An 18,122-nucleotide genomic window follows, 5' to 3' on the forward strand; every position below is an offset into this window, starting at 1 on the left:
ATATATTGTTCGTCTTTCAGCCCAATTCACTGTTCAATTTGGCCTACGTTACCTGGTGAACTTTGATTTCATCAGATTACAACAATCAGCCAGTTGTTTTGGCAGACGAGGACGAGTAACGATCAAGATTCTTTCAAAAATTCAATCTTCAGTGATAAATTATATTATAATACATTTGTTGCACTTATGATGTTTGACGAAAAGTCCAATTGAGGAAATGGCAATTCTAAGTGGAGTAAGCCACATAACAACGAATTATTCCTCGAAGTTTTTGCTTAGTTTCATTGGAAGAATTTCTATTTGGGGTAAGGAGGCAGGAAGTGGCCACAAGTGTTTTACTTGTTCATACAGGGGAACGAGCTACTCAAAGATTTATCATGGCTTGATGCATTTGTCGTGCCATTTTTCAACTGTTGCTGGGACCGTTTTAGTCCAGGCTCGTGACTTGGGTAAACTTCATGAGGAGTTGGAGAATGCAATTGTTGAGCGAAGACTTAATGATGCATGGGATTTGCATGAGAAGCACATGCGGGTTGAAGGGTTTGCCAGGAAATCTACTGTGACCAAGTTAATTTCAAGTTTGACTGAGAGTTTAGACCCTCAATGGGTTGAAAGAGCTTATGGTTTGGTGGAGAAAGCTTTTGGAGAGAACAAGCACACATTATTTGACAGGGAGATTTTGATGTTTCTCTCTTTGGGTCTTGCTAAATGTGGATTATCGATTCCTTCATCGATCCTTTTGAGAAAGCTGATTGAAATGGAACACTTCCCGCCCGTGGCAGCTTGGTCTGCGATTATAGCTTATATGTCAGAAAATTCATCTGGGGCTTACCTGGCAGCTGAGTTGACTCTTGAAATAAGTTACTTGTTTCAGGACAGTAGGATTGATCCTCGAAAAAAGACTAACGGACCATTGATTGCTATGAAACCAAATGTAACTGCATTCAACATTGCTTTGGTGGGGTCCCTTCTGTTTGGCACTACTCGAAAAGCTGAACAACTCCTTGAGATGATGCCTCGGATAAATATGAAACCTGACGCAACACTGTTGATCGTCATGGCACATGTTTATGAAAGAAATGGTCGAAGAGACGATCTCAAAAAGATTAAGAGACATATTGAAGAAGCTCATAATGTAACTGATATTCAGATTCGGCAGTTCTACAACTTCCTGCTTTCTTGTCACTTAAAATTTGGGGATCTAGATTCTGCATCAGGCGTGGTACTGGAGATGCTTCAAAAGGCAAAGAAAGCTCAAAATTCTCTTGGTGTGGCTAATTTAATATTTGAAACTCGTAAAAATGGCAGTCTGCAATCTCATCGAGATTCTTCTGATGGGGATTTGAATCAGATAAAATCTGATCAAGCTGAAAAACCTGTATTACTTGGACACCATTTCTTATCTTTTGAAGATTTTTTAAGGGACAGAAAATTTTTGAGTCTTGAAGCTGAGACGAAAGACATACTCAATATGTTGATTGCCAAGTTACAAAAGCATGTTGAATTAATTACTAGTGAAAAAGGTATTCTCAGACCTACTGAACAAACTTATGCGAAGTTAGTTAAAGCTTTCTTGCAAGCTGGTAAACTTAAGGATTTGGCAGATTTTTTAATTAAGGCAGAGAGAGAAGATGCACCCGTGTCTGCTGATAATTCAGCTTTGGTTACTGTTATCAACTCGTGCATTGCCCTTGGATGGCTAGATCAAGCGCATGACCTTCTCGATGAATTGCGATTGGCTGGCATTAGAACTAGTTCCTCGGTGTATGGATCCCTTCTAACAGCATACTGTAAAGAAAATCGAATGGGGGAAGTTACATCATTGATAAGAGATGCTCGTAAGGCTGGTGTGCAGCTAGATGCCAGTTCTTATGAGGCAATGATTCGGTCCCAGGTGCTTGAAAGGAATACAGAAGAGGCCCTTCATCTGTTCAAGGAAATGAAAGAGGCTAAAATACCCAGAGGTGGTCATCGAACATTTGATGAGTTAGTCAAAGGTTCTACTGATGTCAGAGAAAGTGGTTTAATGGGAACGCTATTACAGGAAATAAAGGAAGGGCAAATGGTGGAATCTGGAGTTCACGAATGGAATAATGTGATTCACTTTTTCTGCAAGAAACGGCTAATGCAAGATGCTGAGAAGGCTCTGAAGAAGATGTTGAGTTTAGGACATTCCCCCAATGCACATACATTCCATTCTCTAGTAACTGGGTATTCTGCTATAGGTGGGAAATATATTGAGGTGACTGAATTATGGGGTGAGATGAAAGCTTTTGCTTTTTCCAGTGGAATGAGATTTGATCAGGAACTCTTGGATGCTGTACTTTACACATTTGTGAGAGGTGGATTCTTTGTTCGAGCGAATGAAGTAGTGGAAATCATGGAGAAAGGAAATATTTTTGTAGACAAATACAAATATCGCACTCTTTTCTTGAAGTACCATAAAACACTCTATAAGGGCAAAGCACCACAATTCCAGACTGAATCTCAGTTAAAAAAGAGAGAAGCAGCATTGTCATTTAAGAAATGGGTGGGTTTATGTTGAAGAGACTGCTTCTCACTTCTGGCCACTTTATTCTATCAACCACTATCCAACTCAGCACTAGCAAACATCTGTTCGTCTCATCTCATGTAAGAGCAGAAGACTATGTCACTCACCCTCCTACTTTTAAAGAGTACCAACTCGACTTGTGCGTAAAATCATGCTCAGAAGTTTAGGAACAACTTAATAGATCATAGACTCTTGTAATGAAGTTAGATACCGGTGAAAGACTATACAATCTTGATTGCTCCAGGAATTTAGTCTCGAGCCTGTGGCTTAATTTCTCAACTTTCTTAATGATTGTTTTTGTGTATTGGATATGCTGAAGAAGTATATACTCAAGTATTCTATTCTTCTAATCTTGGTTGTGCTCAAAAATATCTTAATGTGAAGTACTATTTTAACAATAAGTTTGGTTTCGCCTCAATAGTTATCATACGCCGCAGCATGTTTATCAGTTATCAACTTTTCTATTTTGAAGGGTAAGATGCTTTAAGAAGCACACAGTAGAATTTACTAAGATCAGATACCAAACAGCTTCTATAGTCACTTATGTGTTGATAAAATGATCTAATCATAAAATTGCAGAGCCCATTTGCTTTGCTGGTGGCGTAGGAACTTGGAATTCACTATCAGGCGAATTTGTCTCCCCCCAATGCCGCAACATTCCCTCCCAATGGCAGTGATCATCAATACATCTCTTAATTCGAGTATCTTGTATTTTGATCTTCCAATGTCCATCGGAGTAATTTCCTTTCTCTGCCTGCCGTCTATCCCATTCTATCTGTGCCTTCTGTCTTGATCTCAATAGACAAAAATCTTGCAGGTTTTCAGACATGGCATCATGCACTTTCCACCACCTTTGATGGGCAACATCACTGGCAAATTCTTGTAATATCTCAACATTCCAGTTGCAGTCATAGTCCTTGTAGCACAACCATGGCTTATAACCCAAGTAGTGAAGACCATAAAGAATAGGTGGTTCTGCCTCAAAGAGGTGAGTTTTTTTCTGCTTTGCTTCTTCATCATCATGAACCCAGAAATGTTTGAGGAAGTTCACGTGCCTGGGTATGCGGTGCCACCATGTAAATATTTCATTCAAGTAACCCTGGTCTCCACCATTATAGGATTCTATTTCGTTTATATGATCCATTAAAAGCTGGAATGTTTTATTTGATGGTTCTATCACCATTACTCCTGAGTTGAAGAGGGTTCCAGCGTTGCCTGTCGCAGAAATTTCTGGCAGTCTGAACAAGAAATCAATGTTTTTGAGAATAAGCAAATCAGCATCGATAAAAATTATCTTATCATAATCTGTTAGCTGCCATAATCTGAACTTGCTGTAATTCCACTCATTGTATGCGTCCTTTTCTGCTCTAGGATTTCTTATTCTTTGTATTGTGCGAATTTGCCAGCCTGCCGATGCAAGACCACTTCTGTGGTGATCACTGATTGTATCATCAACGAGAATGACAAGATCTTTGCTGGATCCTGCCATTCTGATGCTCTGAGCTGCAACTATGGCCCCACAAACATAGATATGATCTGAATGCAAGATCGTGGCATATGCCTCTCGTTGCCTTTTGGCAGAGTAATCTTGTTCTGTTTTCATGAGGTTGCATTAGCAGCTTGTCAAGCACTTGTTATGAACCGCATAAATTTCAATTTCATTTATAATATACATCATTCTATATGTCTTGCTTACTGAGAAATAAGTAAGCTTGGTTCGAGTTTACCTATGGCTCCAGGAGTTATAGCAATTTCACATGATCCTACTGGAAGCCGAAGCTTTTCTCTCAGTCCATTCAGCTTTGGTGTGTATAACCATGAAGTTCCTTCATGTGCTACAAGATCTTTGCCTGTAAACAGATTGGGCACTGGAAAGCCGGTTGACAAAAAAAGAAAATGCACGGGGTAGTTGCCTTTGCTAGAGACAGCTAAAGCAGCAGCAGAGATCTGTATGTGCAGTCGAGCAACATCTCTAGACCAATTTGCATCATTTTTACCCGGAAGTTTAACAGCAATGAGGTCAAGTCGTTGTCTTGGAACTACGAGTTTTGGTAGAGAAGGGCAATCGGGAACATCAATTTCTTGTCCTTCATCGATCCATTCAGGGTACAAGGACTCCCATGTAACGTTTTCCCCAGCAGGTTGCAGGTGCAGGACTGTGTGATTGGCAGTGGGAATAAACTGTCTCCATTGGCGAATTTCGTTCTCATTAAAACTAAGAAGACCAAGTCCTTGGATTCTGCTATCTTCAGGTAATTGCTCCAACACTTTCAGAATATCCTCCCAGTTGATATCTAACTCTGATATGTAGCGAGGATCTGGCCCACCCCATATCCACCTGTTCACAAGGACTGGCTTGCATTATATTTGTCCATTTAGAAAAGCTGACAGTTGTTTCTTAAAATGTCGTATCAGACTGCAAACTATAAATACTGTAAGAATCCATAATCGGTGCTGGGTGGAACCAGGATTTTGATGTAATGAAAACAAAACATGTTTCTATGCAAGTTTCCTGATTGAAATAGAAAATTGTGATGGAGTTACAGATCTAAATGAATCGCTGATAAAAACTGTTGGCCTTGACTAATCTTTTTCAATAAAAAATAAATGACGAGGAACACCAAAGAGCTTGCTTAATTAAAAGTTCACGTCTTTGGTGGAGGCTAGGTGCAAGGGCCGAGTTTCGTTATGCCTTGGGCTTAGATATACATCTTGGGGGCTTTCAGTAAGTATGAATGAAAGACTTACTGGGAAAGTGTGCGAGATAAAGTCTTGTGATGACAAACTGTTGGAGAAGAAAGAAGGATGAGAATAGTGGCAATTAGAAGGATAAGCAGCACCAATTTTGGTTCAAGGAACTTGGATCTACTGGTCTTTCCTGCGGTAGATAATTTCAGCCTCTGCAACTTCTTTTTGTGTGTGTCGTCCCTGCTAACAAGAAACAGGAATATAGAGTCAGGGTTTGATTGATTGCATTCTCACTTCAGAGGTCTTAATGACTAATCTAGTCCATTTAGAGTACAAGAATGAAGCCCTTCACAAATCTAGTCTAGCCTCCAATTCTTCGACTTTGTTTAGCTAGGTGATTTATTGTGTGGTAGAACAATAATGGGACAACAAGAGCTATTCTCAATTCGTGAATTGAATTATTCTTAAGATTATTGTTTGATTTTTTTGGAGAGGTATTAATCTTGTTCCATAAACTTAATCATCTAGAGTCTAGACTCATGAAAATTCTCAAGACTTGCCTTATTGAAGATCAAATTACATAATAAAAATGAATCTCAAGTAATACAGCTATAAATCAAACAAATAAATGTTCTTACATTCGTTTTCTGGTATCCATAAACTTTAGAAACAATGGACCAATAATTTGTATCCTGTTAGTAAAGAATGAGAGAACAAAATGAATAGATTTTCCTGAGATACAAGTCCAAATGTGATCTGCCTGAATTGACAGATTCTCGGGAAATGATTAACTTTGTAGACTTCTTTAGTGTTTTTCAGTACCTTGAGATGGAAAAGGGGTATCCCAAGATTGTTTGTCAAACATCAACTTATAAGCACAGAATTATTTCGAAGAAAACGTGAAATAAACAGCTTTGGTAAGCATTAAAAATATTGGATATAAGTGGACGTCTTGCCATTCTGTGCTTGTGATTACTGTCACACGAACAAACCAATGTATAACGGGGCAAATCTTCTACAATATTTGGTACTATATCATTTGATATACTACCTTAAGAAGCAGGAAGAGTGATCAATTTTTCGATTAAAAAAATTAACCATTGAAACCAATTTAATTTGGAAGTTCGGTTCGGTTCGTTCAGTTAGTCAGTTTTTTTATTTGAGACATATATATTTAATTGTCTCAGTGTCGATTTTTTTTTACTAAAATTGGTATTCGGAACTTTTTCAAGAATGTTTTTATGTTTATCTGTTATTACATCAGAATGATAGTTTGAATATAATTATACATTTTCGTTATTAATTTCTTAGACAAATTGTACTAAAAGATAAATATGTCATTATTTTCTGGAAAAACAAAAATTTATCATATTCTTATATATTGTTCATTTTTTAATACAAAAATATCAATTATTTCGGTTAACCAATCGAAATAATCGATCTTAAATTCGTTTGGTTTATTCGTATTTTTTTAAAAAAAAAAAATTAATCTATTCCGTTTGGTAAACTAAATTCATTGTAATCAGTTTTAGTAATTCGGATCGGTTGATCACTAAACCGATCAATTGCACATCCCTTATCATTGATTAGAAAATATTTATTATCTCATCTTTATTTATTCATTATTTGTAATGATTTTCTTCCTATTTATGCTGTCTTTCTTCACCAATTTGAAAACATAATTCTTCACTTAAACGTGGGTTTTAGCCGATATTGTATCGCCTTAAAGGAAAGAAGTTGATCATGGAAACTTTTTTGTGGGTTGGGGAAGTCGAGCCTAATCTCAGGTAGGAGTAGATCTTTTGTGAGACGATCTCACGAATCTTTATATGTGAGACTGGTCAACCCTACCGATATTCACAATAAAAAGTATTACTCTTAGCATAAAAAATAATACTTTTTCATGGATGACTCAAATAAGATATTCGACCCACGAAATTATACGCGAGAACGTCTCACAAGAGTTTTTGTGCTCTGATAGTGACGGGTGTGAGGGCCTTTTCAAGATATATTGGAAAATTAAATAAGGAATTAGTAAAAATTTGGTTTACTGGTCATAATGTACGTATGGCCATAAATGAATATGAATAATTAGTTGATCAATATGGTTTTTGCTACGTTTACTCAGAATATAAAACATAACTTCCAATTAAGTTTGGTTATTAGTGGTAAACTTTTATTTCTTTCTTTGTTGAGAGGTCATTATAATTTATATTCAATGAATGTAAGTGTGATGTACGTGGGTGATTAATAATGAAAAACATAATCATGAGATTTAGATAATGTTTAAAATCGTTTGAATAATATCTTGTTTATGAGTTTATCAATATAAATATATCAAAACACAATAGATAAAAATATATCATGAAAATAAATCATATATATTCACTTATTCATATGTAACTTTTCAATCAAGGTGGTTATAACATAATGACTGCTCTCTCGAATTAGCAAAAATATTTTTCATCCAAATATTAGGGGTGATCACGGTACAGTTTAGCGGTTTTTTTTAGAAAAAATTCTAACCGAATTGTCATATGTGGTCGGTTAATATTTTAAAAAAATAATCACGGTTTTACATGTAGAATTAGTCTTACGGTTTTGAGCGGTTTCAGGCGGTTGCGGTCGGTTTACGATTTTTTCTAATGAAAAATATTAGAACATATATTCTAATTTATTTGAAAAATAACAACTATATAGTGTCTTCAAATATATAATATAATTCAAATCATATAAAGATAAAAATAGATAAAACAATAATCAAGATTCAAAACTAAGTTAATAATTTAACAACACAACACACTCATAAAAAAATGACATTTACACTATTTTATCTTTTTTTTTACTTTCAAACTTCAAAAAAAATATTGTGTTAAAAGAAATAAATATTCTAATAACAGACTAATATGAAAAATAATTAAGAGGAATATAAGTTTTTTTGTAGAATAATAATTTTGAAGAGAGTTGAGATATAATGAATGACGTCTTCTGTAATTGAATATGTTGTTTGCAAATTATTATAATTTTAGGCCAAATAATATGGTAAGCGGTTTTAGCAAAAAAAAAATAACCGAACCGCATATGCGATACGGTTTATGATTACTATTTTTAATCGTGATTTTTATAAAATATTAAGAAAAACGGTGCGGTGTAATTCGGTTCGGACGGTTAATTAAAAATTTTGATCACCCTACCAAATATAATTCACAATAGAAAAAAAAAAAGCATAATAGTGAATTTTACCAAAACCACGCATGTATTTAAATGGAGTACACATAAGCCAAAGATTGTCAAATAAAATTCTCTTAATTAACTAAGTTATCATAATAATATTTAAATAAAGTCACTGAACTTGTTATTAAGTTAAATATCAATTGTGATTTTCCTAACTTTCAACCACTTGCGGTCACAATGGAAAATAATTAAAAAAATAACAAAATAGTAAATTTTATCAAAACCAAAATCACAGTGTATTTAAATGGAGTATACATAGACAAACAATTGTCAAATAAAATTCTCTTAATTAACTAAATTATCATAATAATGTTAAAATAAAATCACTAAACTTGTTGTTAAGTTAAATTATTGGAGATTAATATAATCTTATAATTTTGTGAAAATGATAAGTATATTATATAGATTAACAGAAGCGTAAAAAATAATTAAGAAAAAGAAATAAAAACAAAACACGAACCGTTGATAAATTAAATTAATTAAATCAATGAAACCAACGTAGCGTCAAATAAGTAAGTAAAAAAACTCATAGAATGAGAGAAATAGATAATCAATAAAATAAAATGAAATCCTAAAAGATCTAATGTGTTAAACAAATTAATGTAATAAACTTTATGTAATCTTCAAATTTTGTGAAAAAGTGACAAATATATTTTTACTAATTAATTAACCAAACTCCGAAAAAAGACAAGAAGAAGTCATGGGAGAAAATTAGAAATAAATCCAATGTATTCAATGAATATTAATGCTCATAATAAATCTCAAAATAACTATCAAAATAAATCATTGAATACTAATAAAGTCTCATAATTTTGTGAAAATGATAAGTATATTATATATATTAACATAACCGTAAAAAAATATTAAGAAAAAATGGAAACAAAACATGAACCATAAATAAATTAAATTAATTAAATCAATCGAATCAATGTAGCTTTAAATACTTAAGTAAAAAACTCATTGAAAGAGAAAAATAGATAAATCAATAAAATAAAATGAAACCTTAAAAGATCCAAGTTGTTAAAAAATTAATGTAATAAAACTAAAATAAATATAGACTAATATATAGTTTGGATAGTGTGAGCTCAAAATAACCATCAAAATAAATCCTTAGAAACCGAGATGTAATATTCAAATTTTGTGAAAAAGTGACAAATATATTTTACTAATTAATTAACCGAACTCTGAAAAAACAAGAAGAAGCCATGTGTAACGAAGGGAAAAGTAGATAAAAATTCAATGTATTCGTTAAATATTAATGTTCATACGTTAGTAATTAGTTATTTCAGATAAACAAAAAAATTACAAGTTAACTTATAATAGAAAACAAATTGCTAAACTAAATAGAGAAGAACAAACATGAAAATTCATAATTGAAAATGATATATTTATATGTAAGTAAATTGGTAGTCATTAGTTATTTAAGATAAACAAATAAATTACAAACTAACTTATATAAGAAAACAATTTACTAAACTAAATAAATAAACACGGAAAGACAAATATGAAATTCACAATTGAAATTGGTATATTTATATGTAATAATAAAAATATATAACAATAATAAGTAGAGACGTTAGGTTTAAGATTTTTTTTGGACCTCAAATGCGAGGATGGATGTGAACAATTAGATGAATTCTTGGGATATTAAGTTAAATGTAGCATCTCATCAACCAAATTGAAGTTTTCCACACAATCAGCAGTAAATGGATTATTGACTTCACTCTGATGTGTTCTCGCTCAAAATACAAAGAAGACCGGACAAATGTCTGCTTGTGCTCTATTTCTCCATGGTTAAATCAGTACATGTACAACAAACCAAGAACCATTTATGTCTGCTTGTTAACTTTAACAGGGGAACTGTCATTTTTGCAAATGATGTAATTTACACTCAGAAAGAATTTGTGGTTTGTTGAATCTATGAATTGAACCACATACACAATAGTTTGTTGCTGACCTAAACTAAGACTAACAGATTACTATGGCCTTGAATGAAAGCCAAGATTCTTGAAATTCTTGCTGAAATAGAAACCAAACTCAGTCATCTCCTTCAACAAATTTCCCACATGGAAGCAGGCACCGTGCTTTTGAAGCTTGAATGCAATCATGTCTGCTGTGTTACAACTCCGTCGAGCGAACAATGTACATAACTTGGCATTCTAATTTTGAACAGGCAATCCATAATTATGAAACGTTCTGATTGTTCCATCCCAACCAGCAGTCACGAACACGAGGCCCCATGTAGCTGATGCAATTCTGGAGTTGTTCTTGTGCTGCAGTTTTTGATGAAAATGACCACCACATTCTTTACAGGGACAATCATTTTCTGAAGATGGTGAATCCAACAAAGGAAGTTTCTCTTCCGGCCATGTGGCAGAACCCCTAGAGGAACTGTCCATTGAAAACCAGCTTGCTAGGGTGAAGCGTTCCAAATCCAAGGCCCTTGGCGAGGCCTCTAGACAGTTGTGCGACGGAAACATATTGCAGTCCATATCTAAAGCTGTCCAAGGTATTGCTAGTGACACACCCTCAATGAAGAAATGCTCGCAAGAACGTATAGATTTGGTGTGTTTTGTTTTTTGGATGGATGGATCATCATAGTTCCACAGGTAAACACGAGAATCGTCGCCAACTGATACAATGTGCCTTCCGTTTGAAGTAAACGAAGCCGACATTTGACAACCTGATTTTGCTAGACCTGTTTGTGGAAAACAGGTTCAGAAAGGTAAGCTAACAAATCTTGACTGGTATTGTTTCAAGAACTAGAATCAATTCATTTGTGCACCTCTGTATTTGCAGACAACCTCTAGCCCATCAAGTATTCGAATTTTCGAATCCTCAGACGTTATCATCGCCCTTTGAGCGTTGTCCTTAAGAAACTGGAAGAGACAAAAATCTATTTAGACTTCATCTACGTTTGACAAGGATTAAGTACTACAATTTCAGCAGTTTGGGAATGTAGAATACCTGAATGCCAGTAATTTTGTTGCCAGATGACTTCTTTCCCCGAAAGTTTATCATTGCTTTTAGCAGTAGTTCGGCTTCTGTAAAACGAAAAAATCGGTTTTAAAATCTTCTCGTAACAGCATATAGCAACATTATGCAAAAATCTATTAACAGGGAGGAAATGTGCACCTGATCTTTCAAATAAATGACAGGTGCCGGAAACGGAACCAACAACAAAACCCTGCAAATATTTGAAATGGGAAAGATACTAAGAAATTTTATAGTTGGTAGAATCAGTTTCAACTCAGTAAAAATATCATATCATTGTAAATCGTACTTTTCCATTTGGCAGGTAGCATACTGCTGTCACTAAATCTCGAATGTTCGCCCATTCCTCTACTCTCTTCTTGTGGACTCCCCAAATTCGAACTTTACCATCAATGGAGCCACTGATGAAGTAATTCTCGTCCACTGGATTGAATTGAACACACGTTACTGAATCCACAGGAAAACCAAGATAAGTTTAGTGTCTTTTTTATTTTGTGAACAACACAAAACATTAACAAATGCCAAAGAATCAACGGTAAGTTTTCTGATGCTCACCATAGTTGCAGTGATGGAAAACACCAAGACATTTGTCCAATCCTACTTGCCATAAACGCACGGTTTTGTCTGTGGATGCTGATAGAAGATGCTGCAACCAAAAATATAAAACAGAATTCAGATATATATAAGGTTAAATGGGATAGCTATAGTTTAAGTTTAGGTAGCTTGACTAACATTAGAAGAGGACCATGCAAGATCCAAAATTTCGCCAGAATGTCCCTTCAACTTCTGCAATGGCTCTTCCTCAATATGGAATATATTTTCAGGGATGACAGGAGTGTGGCACACTATTTTTCTTTGATGACCGGACTTATCCATCGATCCTTGGCGGCCAAAATTGCATTTCACAGTCTTGCAAGAGGAATCCACCATGCTCACACGCCATATGCAGATGACACCATCTTCACCTCCACTAGCAAGAAATTGGCCATCGGAACTAAACTTCATAGTCCAAATAAGGCCATTATGAGCATTGATTTGTTGTCCGGTATAGACTGAGGAACATTCCGTACACTTCTTCCTACTCTGTTCCGTCTTCATCTGAGTCATCTTCCCCATGTTGCAAGCCGGAACATGGGATCTTTGCTTTTTCATCTTCCCCACCAAGTGTTTCCACCATCGAGTCACGTTCTTGTTTTTCTTGTCCGCATCTAGGCTTTCACCAACAGAGACCCGACCATTTCCCAGACCTCCGTCAATCTCTGGCTCCCGATTGATGCATATGTCGTCCAACCAATCCTGATCCGAATAATCAACAGAGCTACATGCTTCGCTATTAGATTGCCGTCTCTCACGTAGAAAAGTTTCATCCACACTGGCACTAGATGATCCACTAGATTTTACAGCCCTTTCCATTTCCATTCTTTCAAACCCACCAGAAGTTGAATCCTCAAAGAATTTCCTCAAAAAAATTTCCCTTCTTTCCTTGACACTAAGTGGCTTGTTCAACCAAATACCATACTCCATGTGTCTACAAACCGAATCTTCGTTCACAATGAAAAACTCGTCGGATGTCAATCGATCTTTCGTATCAAAGAAAACCTCTTCTCCTTCAACGACGCTCTGCATTTCTTGAAATGCACTTTGCATCAAAATTCCACATCAAAACAGTAGATACCTCAAATCAGTCTCTGTTTCAAAATTCAACAGAAAAATTTACACAGTTAAGCTTTTTACACGAATCCAAAACTGAAATTAACAAAGTTTTGCTCCCTGAACAAGGGATAAACCCACAGCATGCCCATACGTTAGATACCCAAAACTCCTCTCCAGAAGAAATTAAATCAAGATAACATACTCACACAACACATTATAGAAGTATTAAATAATGCAACACCAATTAAAAACAGTGAGACCCAGAGGCAAATCAAGATAATTTTCGATCCCAAAACACACGAAAATATAAAATAATGCCAGTAACCCAAAGGCCACGAGTATTTGAAATGATTATGATGTACCTTAAATCCCTTCAAAAGCAAACAGCAAATCCCAGCTACATCACAAAAACCTCCTTCCCTTGAAACTGGAGCAAAGGTAAAAATCCGATCTTTGGTTTAAATAAGAATCAATGTTGACAATAAACAACCAACCAAATCTTGATCTTCATTAATGGGTCACGAGATCTGTGAATCACAGAGATGGATTCTCGGGGATATCGTCGGCGCACGAGCGGGAGCGGCGCAGCGCAGAATAGCAACAGGCGATACAGATGCCTATACAGTTTGTATGTATGCAGATAGATAGATACAGATATGTACGTATGTATGTATAGGTTTGTGTCTTCTGCAATTTGCTGCTCTTTTTTACAAAAAGCTCGCACCCTTTTTGTACCCTCCAAAGGCAACACCATCCAAAGTCAACTTCCACACAAAGTCCAAGACTCCACCCCCACTTGAGCAACAAGCTGTTGAAAATATAAACACTGCAGCGCAGAGGAAATAAAAAAAGAACCCACTTTTCACAATCCGAACACTAATCAAGATTTGCAACAGATTATTTATCTAAAATGGAAGCAACCCAATAATCTTTTTTCTTATATGAAAAATGGGTTTTGACTTTTGGCCGAGAATAGAGGCAGTGAATATTGCACGCACGAGAGCATAATTGTGCAAAGATTACCTTTTTAAAAGCGATGTTGATCAATTGTTTTTCTGCCTAATTATCGGTGGTTTCAAAGATTATCATGTAATAATTATAATAAAAATGGGGAATCCATAATATTTTAGCGTAGGCATGGGCGTGGACACAGGCTGTGAATTAGTTGTGGCCGTGTTCATCCCAGCAACCATTGTCGTAACAGAGAGAGAAGATTATTTATTATATATGAGTAGATTTTTTGTGAGACGGTTTCACGAGTCTTTATTTGTGAGACGGGTCAATCCTAACGATATTCACAATAAAAAGTAATACTCTTAGCATAAAAAGAAATGATTTTTCATGGATGACCCAAATAAGATATTCGTCTCACAAAATACGACCCGTGAGACCGTCTCACACAAGTTTTTGTCTTCATATTTAATATATTAGTATGAATTGTGTGTTAAATATTAGTATGAAGTGTGTGATATAAAAAGATTTCTGATTCCGAAAGTTATTCGTAATTATAACAAGGAAATTTCTTTCCTATTTGATGATGACACAATTTAAATTAAGTTTTTTAAAAACCAAATTTAGAATTTAATTTAAATATTATAAAAAGTACAAAAATTGTGCACAAAATATATAATGACAAAAACTTGTGTGAGACGGTCTCACGGGTCGTATTTTGTGAGACGGATATCTTATTTGGATCATCCATGAAAAATCATTACTTTTTATGCTAAGAGTATTACTTTTTATTGTGAACATCGGTAGGGTTGACCCGTCTAACAGATAAAGATTTGTGAAATCATCTCACAAAAGACCTACTCTTAAATTAAATGATATTTTTGAAGAATTAAAGAAACATTAAATAAATCGAAAGTTTAATACATCAAAAATATTATTATATAAATGGTGTTATGAGAAGCAAGAGATTCTCACCAAATAACTAAATGATATTACTTAATTTATATCCTTGCTTATAATAATTTATTTCAGTATCCGATTTTTTTTGCATATAATTATTCAACTAAAAAAATTAAAAATTTTAAATCCATGAGTAAATTGTAGATCATACCCTTATTGGTTTTTAACTTACGAATCATCATTAGAGATATTAGTGTTATGTTCCACGTCATGGATGTCATATTAAAATTTAGACAAAAACTTGTGTGAGACAATCTCACCGGTCGTATTTTGTGAGTTAGATCTCTTATTTGGGTTATCAATGAAAAAGTACTACTTTTTATGCTAAGATTATTACTTTTTATTGTGAATATCGGTAAAGTTGACATGTCTCACAGATAAAGATTCGTGAAACCTTCTCACAAGGACATATTCATTCTAAAGTTTTCATGTATGATAGTATTTTTGTACAAAAAATATATTATTTTATTAAGACATGATACTTATAGATTATACAAGATTTACTCATATAATTTGAACTTTTAAATAATTTAGATATGAGTTTGAGAAAAATCAAAAAAAAAATTTTATTAAAAAGATAGAGAGATATGTACAAAATACTAACAAACACACACCAGCTAAATTAGCTAACATATATTATGAAGGTTAAATAGTAGAAAAACTTTGGTATCATATTGACATGTCAAAGTTAATTAATATGATGTACTCGAGTTTAATAATATATATACTAATAAACTCTATACACACGTGTGTGTAAAATTATACCCATAATTTATATTAAAAAAATTTAAAATGTATTAAATGTTTAATTTATTAATAATTGATAGAAATTAACGAGAATTTATAGTGCAATTTGAGAACAGTAATATTGAAAATAAGTGGAACAATAATTTTGGAAAAAATGTTGGTACAAGTATAATTTAGAAAATAAAATATGATGTCTTATGGACGACATATTATTTATATAAATATAATAGTATGATGTAATGTAAATATTTATATCATTTGACAATAGAAAATGAGAATTTTTAATCAATTCATGAAATTCGATAATTGAAAATTAAATTTTCCCAAGGTTTTGGTAACGGGTTTAGTTATTTAGATGCCTAATTTTTCCCATTATTATTGTCGTGTAAGCCGAAAATCATGGAGACATGAATGCACACGTGGAAATCCCATTGCCTTTTAAATGTGAATTTATAGTTTTTCTTTTCCAAGCATTTAAATGATTTATTTAATATCTATTATATCCTAATAGATTAATTTTTTTATTTTCAAATAAAAAATGATATTAAGTTACTGTCTCGAAATTGTGATTTATTTCATAAAATAATCATATAACGTTAATTTTTTTTAAAAAAAAATTATCATAAAGGGGCATGCATTAAAAAACCACTTTCTAATTACTTAATTTTAATATAACATATATATTTTTTAACAAAAATGTTACTATTAGAAAACATTACACACACAAAATTAATTCAAACAAGCAAATCTGATTATTAATTAAATAAAAATTGATAAATGATGCAGGATCGAACGCTTGTTGTTTTCTAAAAAATCATAGTTAATGATAAAAATACAACTCAAATATTTTAAATTATACGACATTCAAATATCAAATTTCGATTTTCTTCTTATCGAGAACAATTATTAAACCCAAAAAAATGATATACGTTTTCATGGTTTCACATTCTCCCATATTAGTTATCCAATGAATATCCCAATAAAAAATTATTAATGAATAATAAGTCCAAATATGTAATAATTATAATAAAATATTTACATGCTTTGCATATATACCTATCTATTGTAATAATGATAGGATAGTACAACAGCTTGATATGACAATGGGAAAGTGGGAATTCAATTTTACCATTTAGGATCATGTATATCTTTCACACACCCAATAGTACCTTTTTACATTTTTTTCTTTTGCAGAAAATTAAACACGGCACAGAGATTTTGGGTCATCCATGAAAAAATATTATTTTTTATGTTAAAAATATTTTTTATTGTGAATATCATTAGAGTTGACTTGTCTCACAGATAAAGATTCTTGAAATCGTCTCACAAAAGACCTGTTCGTATATATGTATGTCGTATGTCTATGTATACAAACAATAATTGCATTAAACACAACAAAAAACAAAGAACCCATTTCCTTTGAAGTCTTTTGCAATTTAATGAAATCATAAAATATCTTTTCCAACGAGATTAATTAAGTTTTAGGAAAAACTACGTTATAACTTCTTGTCATATAATTTGTATGTTTTTTTTGTGCATGTTGTCCGTCGATTTACAATCATATCTCACAGACTTACTGTAAGGCCCGAGATTTTATCATTTTAATCCGAGATTATTTAATTTATGAATTTTGGAATGTTGAGTCATATTCCATGGTTTTACAATTCTATAGGATTGAAATTAAATTAAAAGATTGAGCGGGGGCCGTTTTGCAAATAGTGAAAAGTTGAGGGACTAAAGTGCAAATATTGGAAGTTGAATGGGACACATGTCTTGCCATGCACTTCAACGTGTAAACCATCTATCCAAATTCAGATTTCCAGTAACGAGTTGAGAGAACCATAGCCTAAACCCTCAAGCTTCTTCATGTGTTAGAAATTTGATTTTTCAAGTACCGGCGATCTAATTTTTTTTCCGAGCACAGTTCTGAGATCCTCTCGTCAAGAGCTACACAAGGACGTAAGTTTTATTATGTTCTATTATCATTTGAAATTATGATATTGGGGGAATTATTATTTGATCATTATATGGTGTTCTGGATATGTGAGATATCGTAGAATCGAAGTCCGATCGAAGAACAAGTTGAATTTGGAATTGTTATGATTTTTCAGATTATATTGAGTGAAATTGAATAGATTTGGATTATGGATTGATTACAGATGGTATTGGATATGGGTTATGAATTGTAATTGATATCTGTTGATATTGTATTGACGGGTATACGAGATAGTGCCGTTATACCGTTGATTTGAATTAAATTTAGATTGATCAGAATCAGTATTGAATTGGGACTGGAATGTTGATATTATTATTCTCAATATGTCCTTTCAGATTTACAGAGACA

At 33.4% G+C, this 18,122-nt stretch overlaps 4 protein-coding genes across 7 annotated transcripts in view; 2 read left to right on the plus strand and 2 right to left on the minus strand.

The window, feature by feature from the left end:
- The first annotated feature begins 11 nt into the window (after positions 1-11).
- LOC140986494 (pentatricopeptide repeat-containing protein At1g03100, mitochondrial) lies at positions 12-4,036 on the plus strand. Of its 4 annotated transcripts, none has more exons than XM_073454767.1 (2): positions 12-2,631; positions 3,958-4,036. In XM_073454767.1, the coding sequence occupies exon 1, from the start codon at positions 218-220 to the stop codon at positions 2,543-2,545; it is 2,328 nt and encodes a 775-aa protein (XP_073310868.1). In that variant the 5' UTR covers positions 12-217; the 3' UTR covers positions 2,546-2,631; positions 3,958-4,036. The 4 variants fall into 4 exon arrangements, with proteins under 4 accessions (XP_073310868.1, XP_073310867.1, XP_073310866.1 ...); XM_073454766.1 differs by lacking the exon at positions 3,958-4,036 and adding an exon at positions 3,369-3,482; XM_073454765.1 differs by lacking the exon at positions 3,958-4,036 and adding an exon at positions 3,131-3,265.
- Positions 3,117-4,912, minus strand: LOC140985965 (UDP-glucuronate:xylan alpha-glucuronosyltransferase 1-like; the record flags this gene model as incomplete). Its single annotated transcript, XM_073453897.1, has 2 exons — positions 3,117-4,144; positions 4,279-4,912. Coding segments are annotated over 2 exons (1,662 nt in total), but the record flags the coding sequence as incomplete, so codon positions are not given.
- Positions 4,913-7,457: 2,545 nt separating this feature from the next.
- Positions 7,458-18,122, plus strand: part of LOC140985966 (uncharacterized) — a 43,994-nt gene continuing 33,329 nt past the window's right edge. The window contains exons 1-2 of the mRNA XM_073453898.1: positions 7,458-7,463; positions 7,855-7,867. Of these exons, the coding sequence (XP_073309999.1) occupies positions 7,458-7,463; positions 7,855-7,867 (19 nt within the window). The remainder of the gene's footprint in view (positions 7,464-7,854; positions 7,868-18,122) is intronic.
- LOC140985576 (uncharacterized) lies at positions 10,277-14,146 on the minus strand. Its single transcript, XM_073453429.1, has 8 exons — positions 13,483-14,146; positions 12,200-13,155; positions 12,023-12,113; positions 11,757-11,914; positions 11,609-11,660; positions 11,441-11,517; positions 11,259-11,352; positions 10,277-11,171 (listed from the first exon to the last, which is right to left on the minus strand). The coding sequence occupies exons 2-8, from the start codon at positions 13,112-13,114 to the stop codon at positions 10,633-10,635; spliced, it is 1,926 nt and encodes a 641-aa protein (XP_073309530.1). The 5' UTR covers positions 13,115-13,155; positions 13,483-14,146; the 3' UTR covers positions 10,277-10,632.

This window comes from Primulina huaijiensis, chromosome 10, assembly GCF_012295235.1.
Source record: "Primulina huaijiensis isolate GDHJ02 chromosome 10, ASM1229523v2, whole genome shotgun sequence".
In the NCBI taxonomy this organism is placed as follows: domain Eukaryota; kingdom Viridiplantae; phylum Streptophyta; class Magnoliopsida; order Lamiales; family Gesneriaceae; genus Primulina; species Primulina huaijiensis.

What these genes read in the sequence shown, in the direction of transcription:
- LOC140986494 (XM_073454767.1), top strand. Translation starts at nt 218, where the DNA reads ATGGCAATTCTAAGTGGAGTAAGCCACATAACAACGAATTATTCCTCG.
- LOC140985576 (XM_073453429.1), bottom strand. Translation starts at nt 13,114, where the DNA reads ATGCAAAGTGCATTTCAAGAAATGCAGAGCGTCGTTGAAGGAGAAGAG. An exon ending in TTGCATGGTCCTCTTCTAAT is followed by an intron (nt 12,114 to 12,199) that starts GTTAGTCAAGCT and finishes TTTTGGTTGCAG; the next exon opens with CATCTTCTATCAGCATCCAC. An exon ending in TCATTTATTTGAAAGATCAG is followed by an intron (nt 11,518 to 11,608) that starts GTGCACATTTCC and finishes TTCGTTTTACAG; the next exon opens with AAGCCGAACTACTGCTAAAA.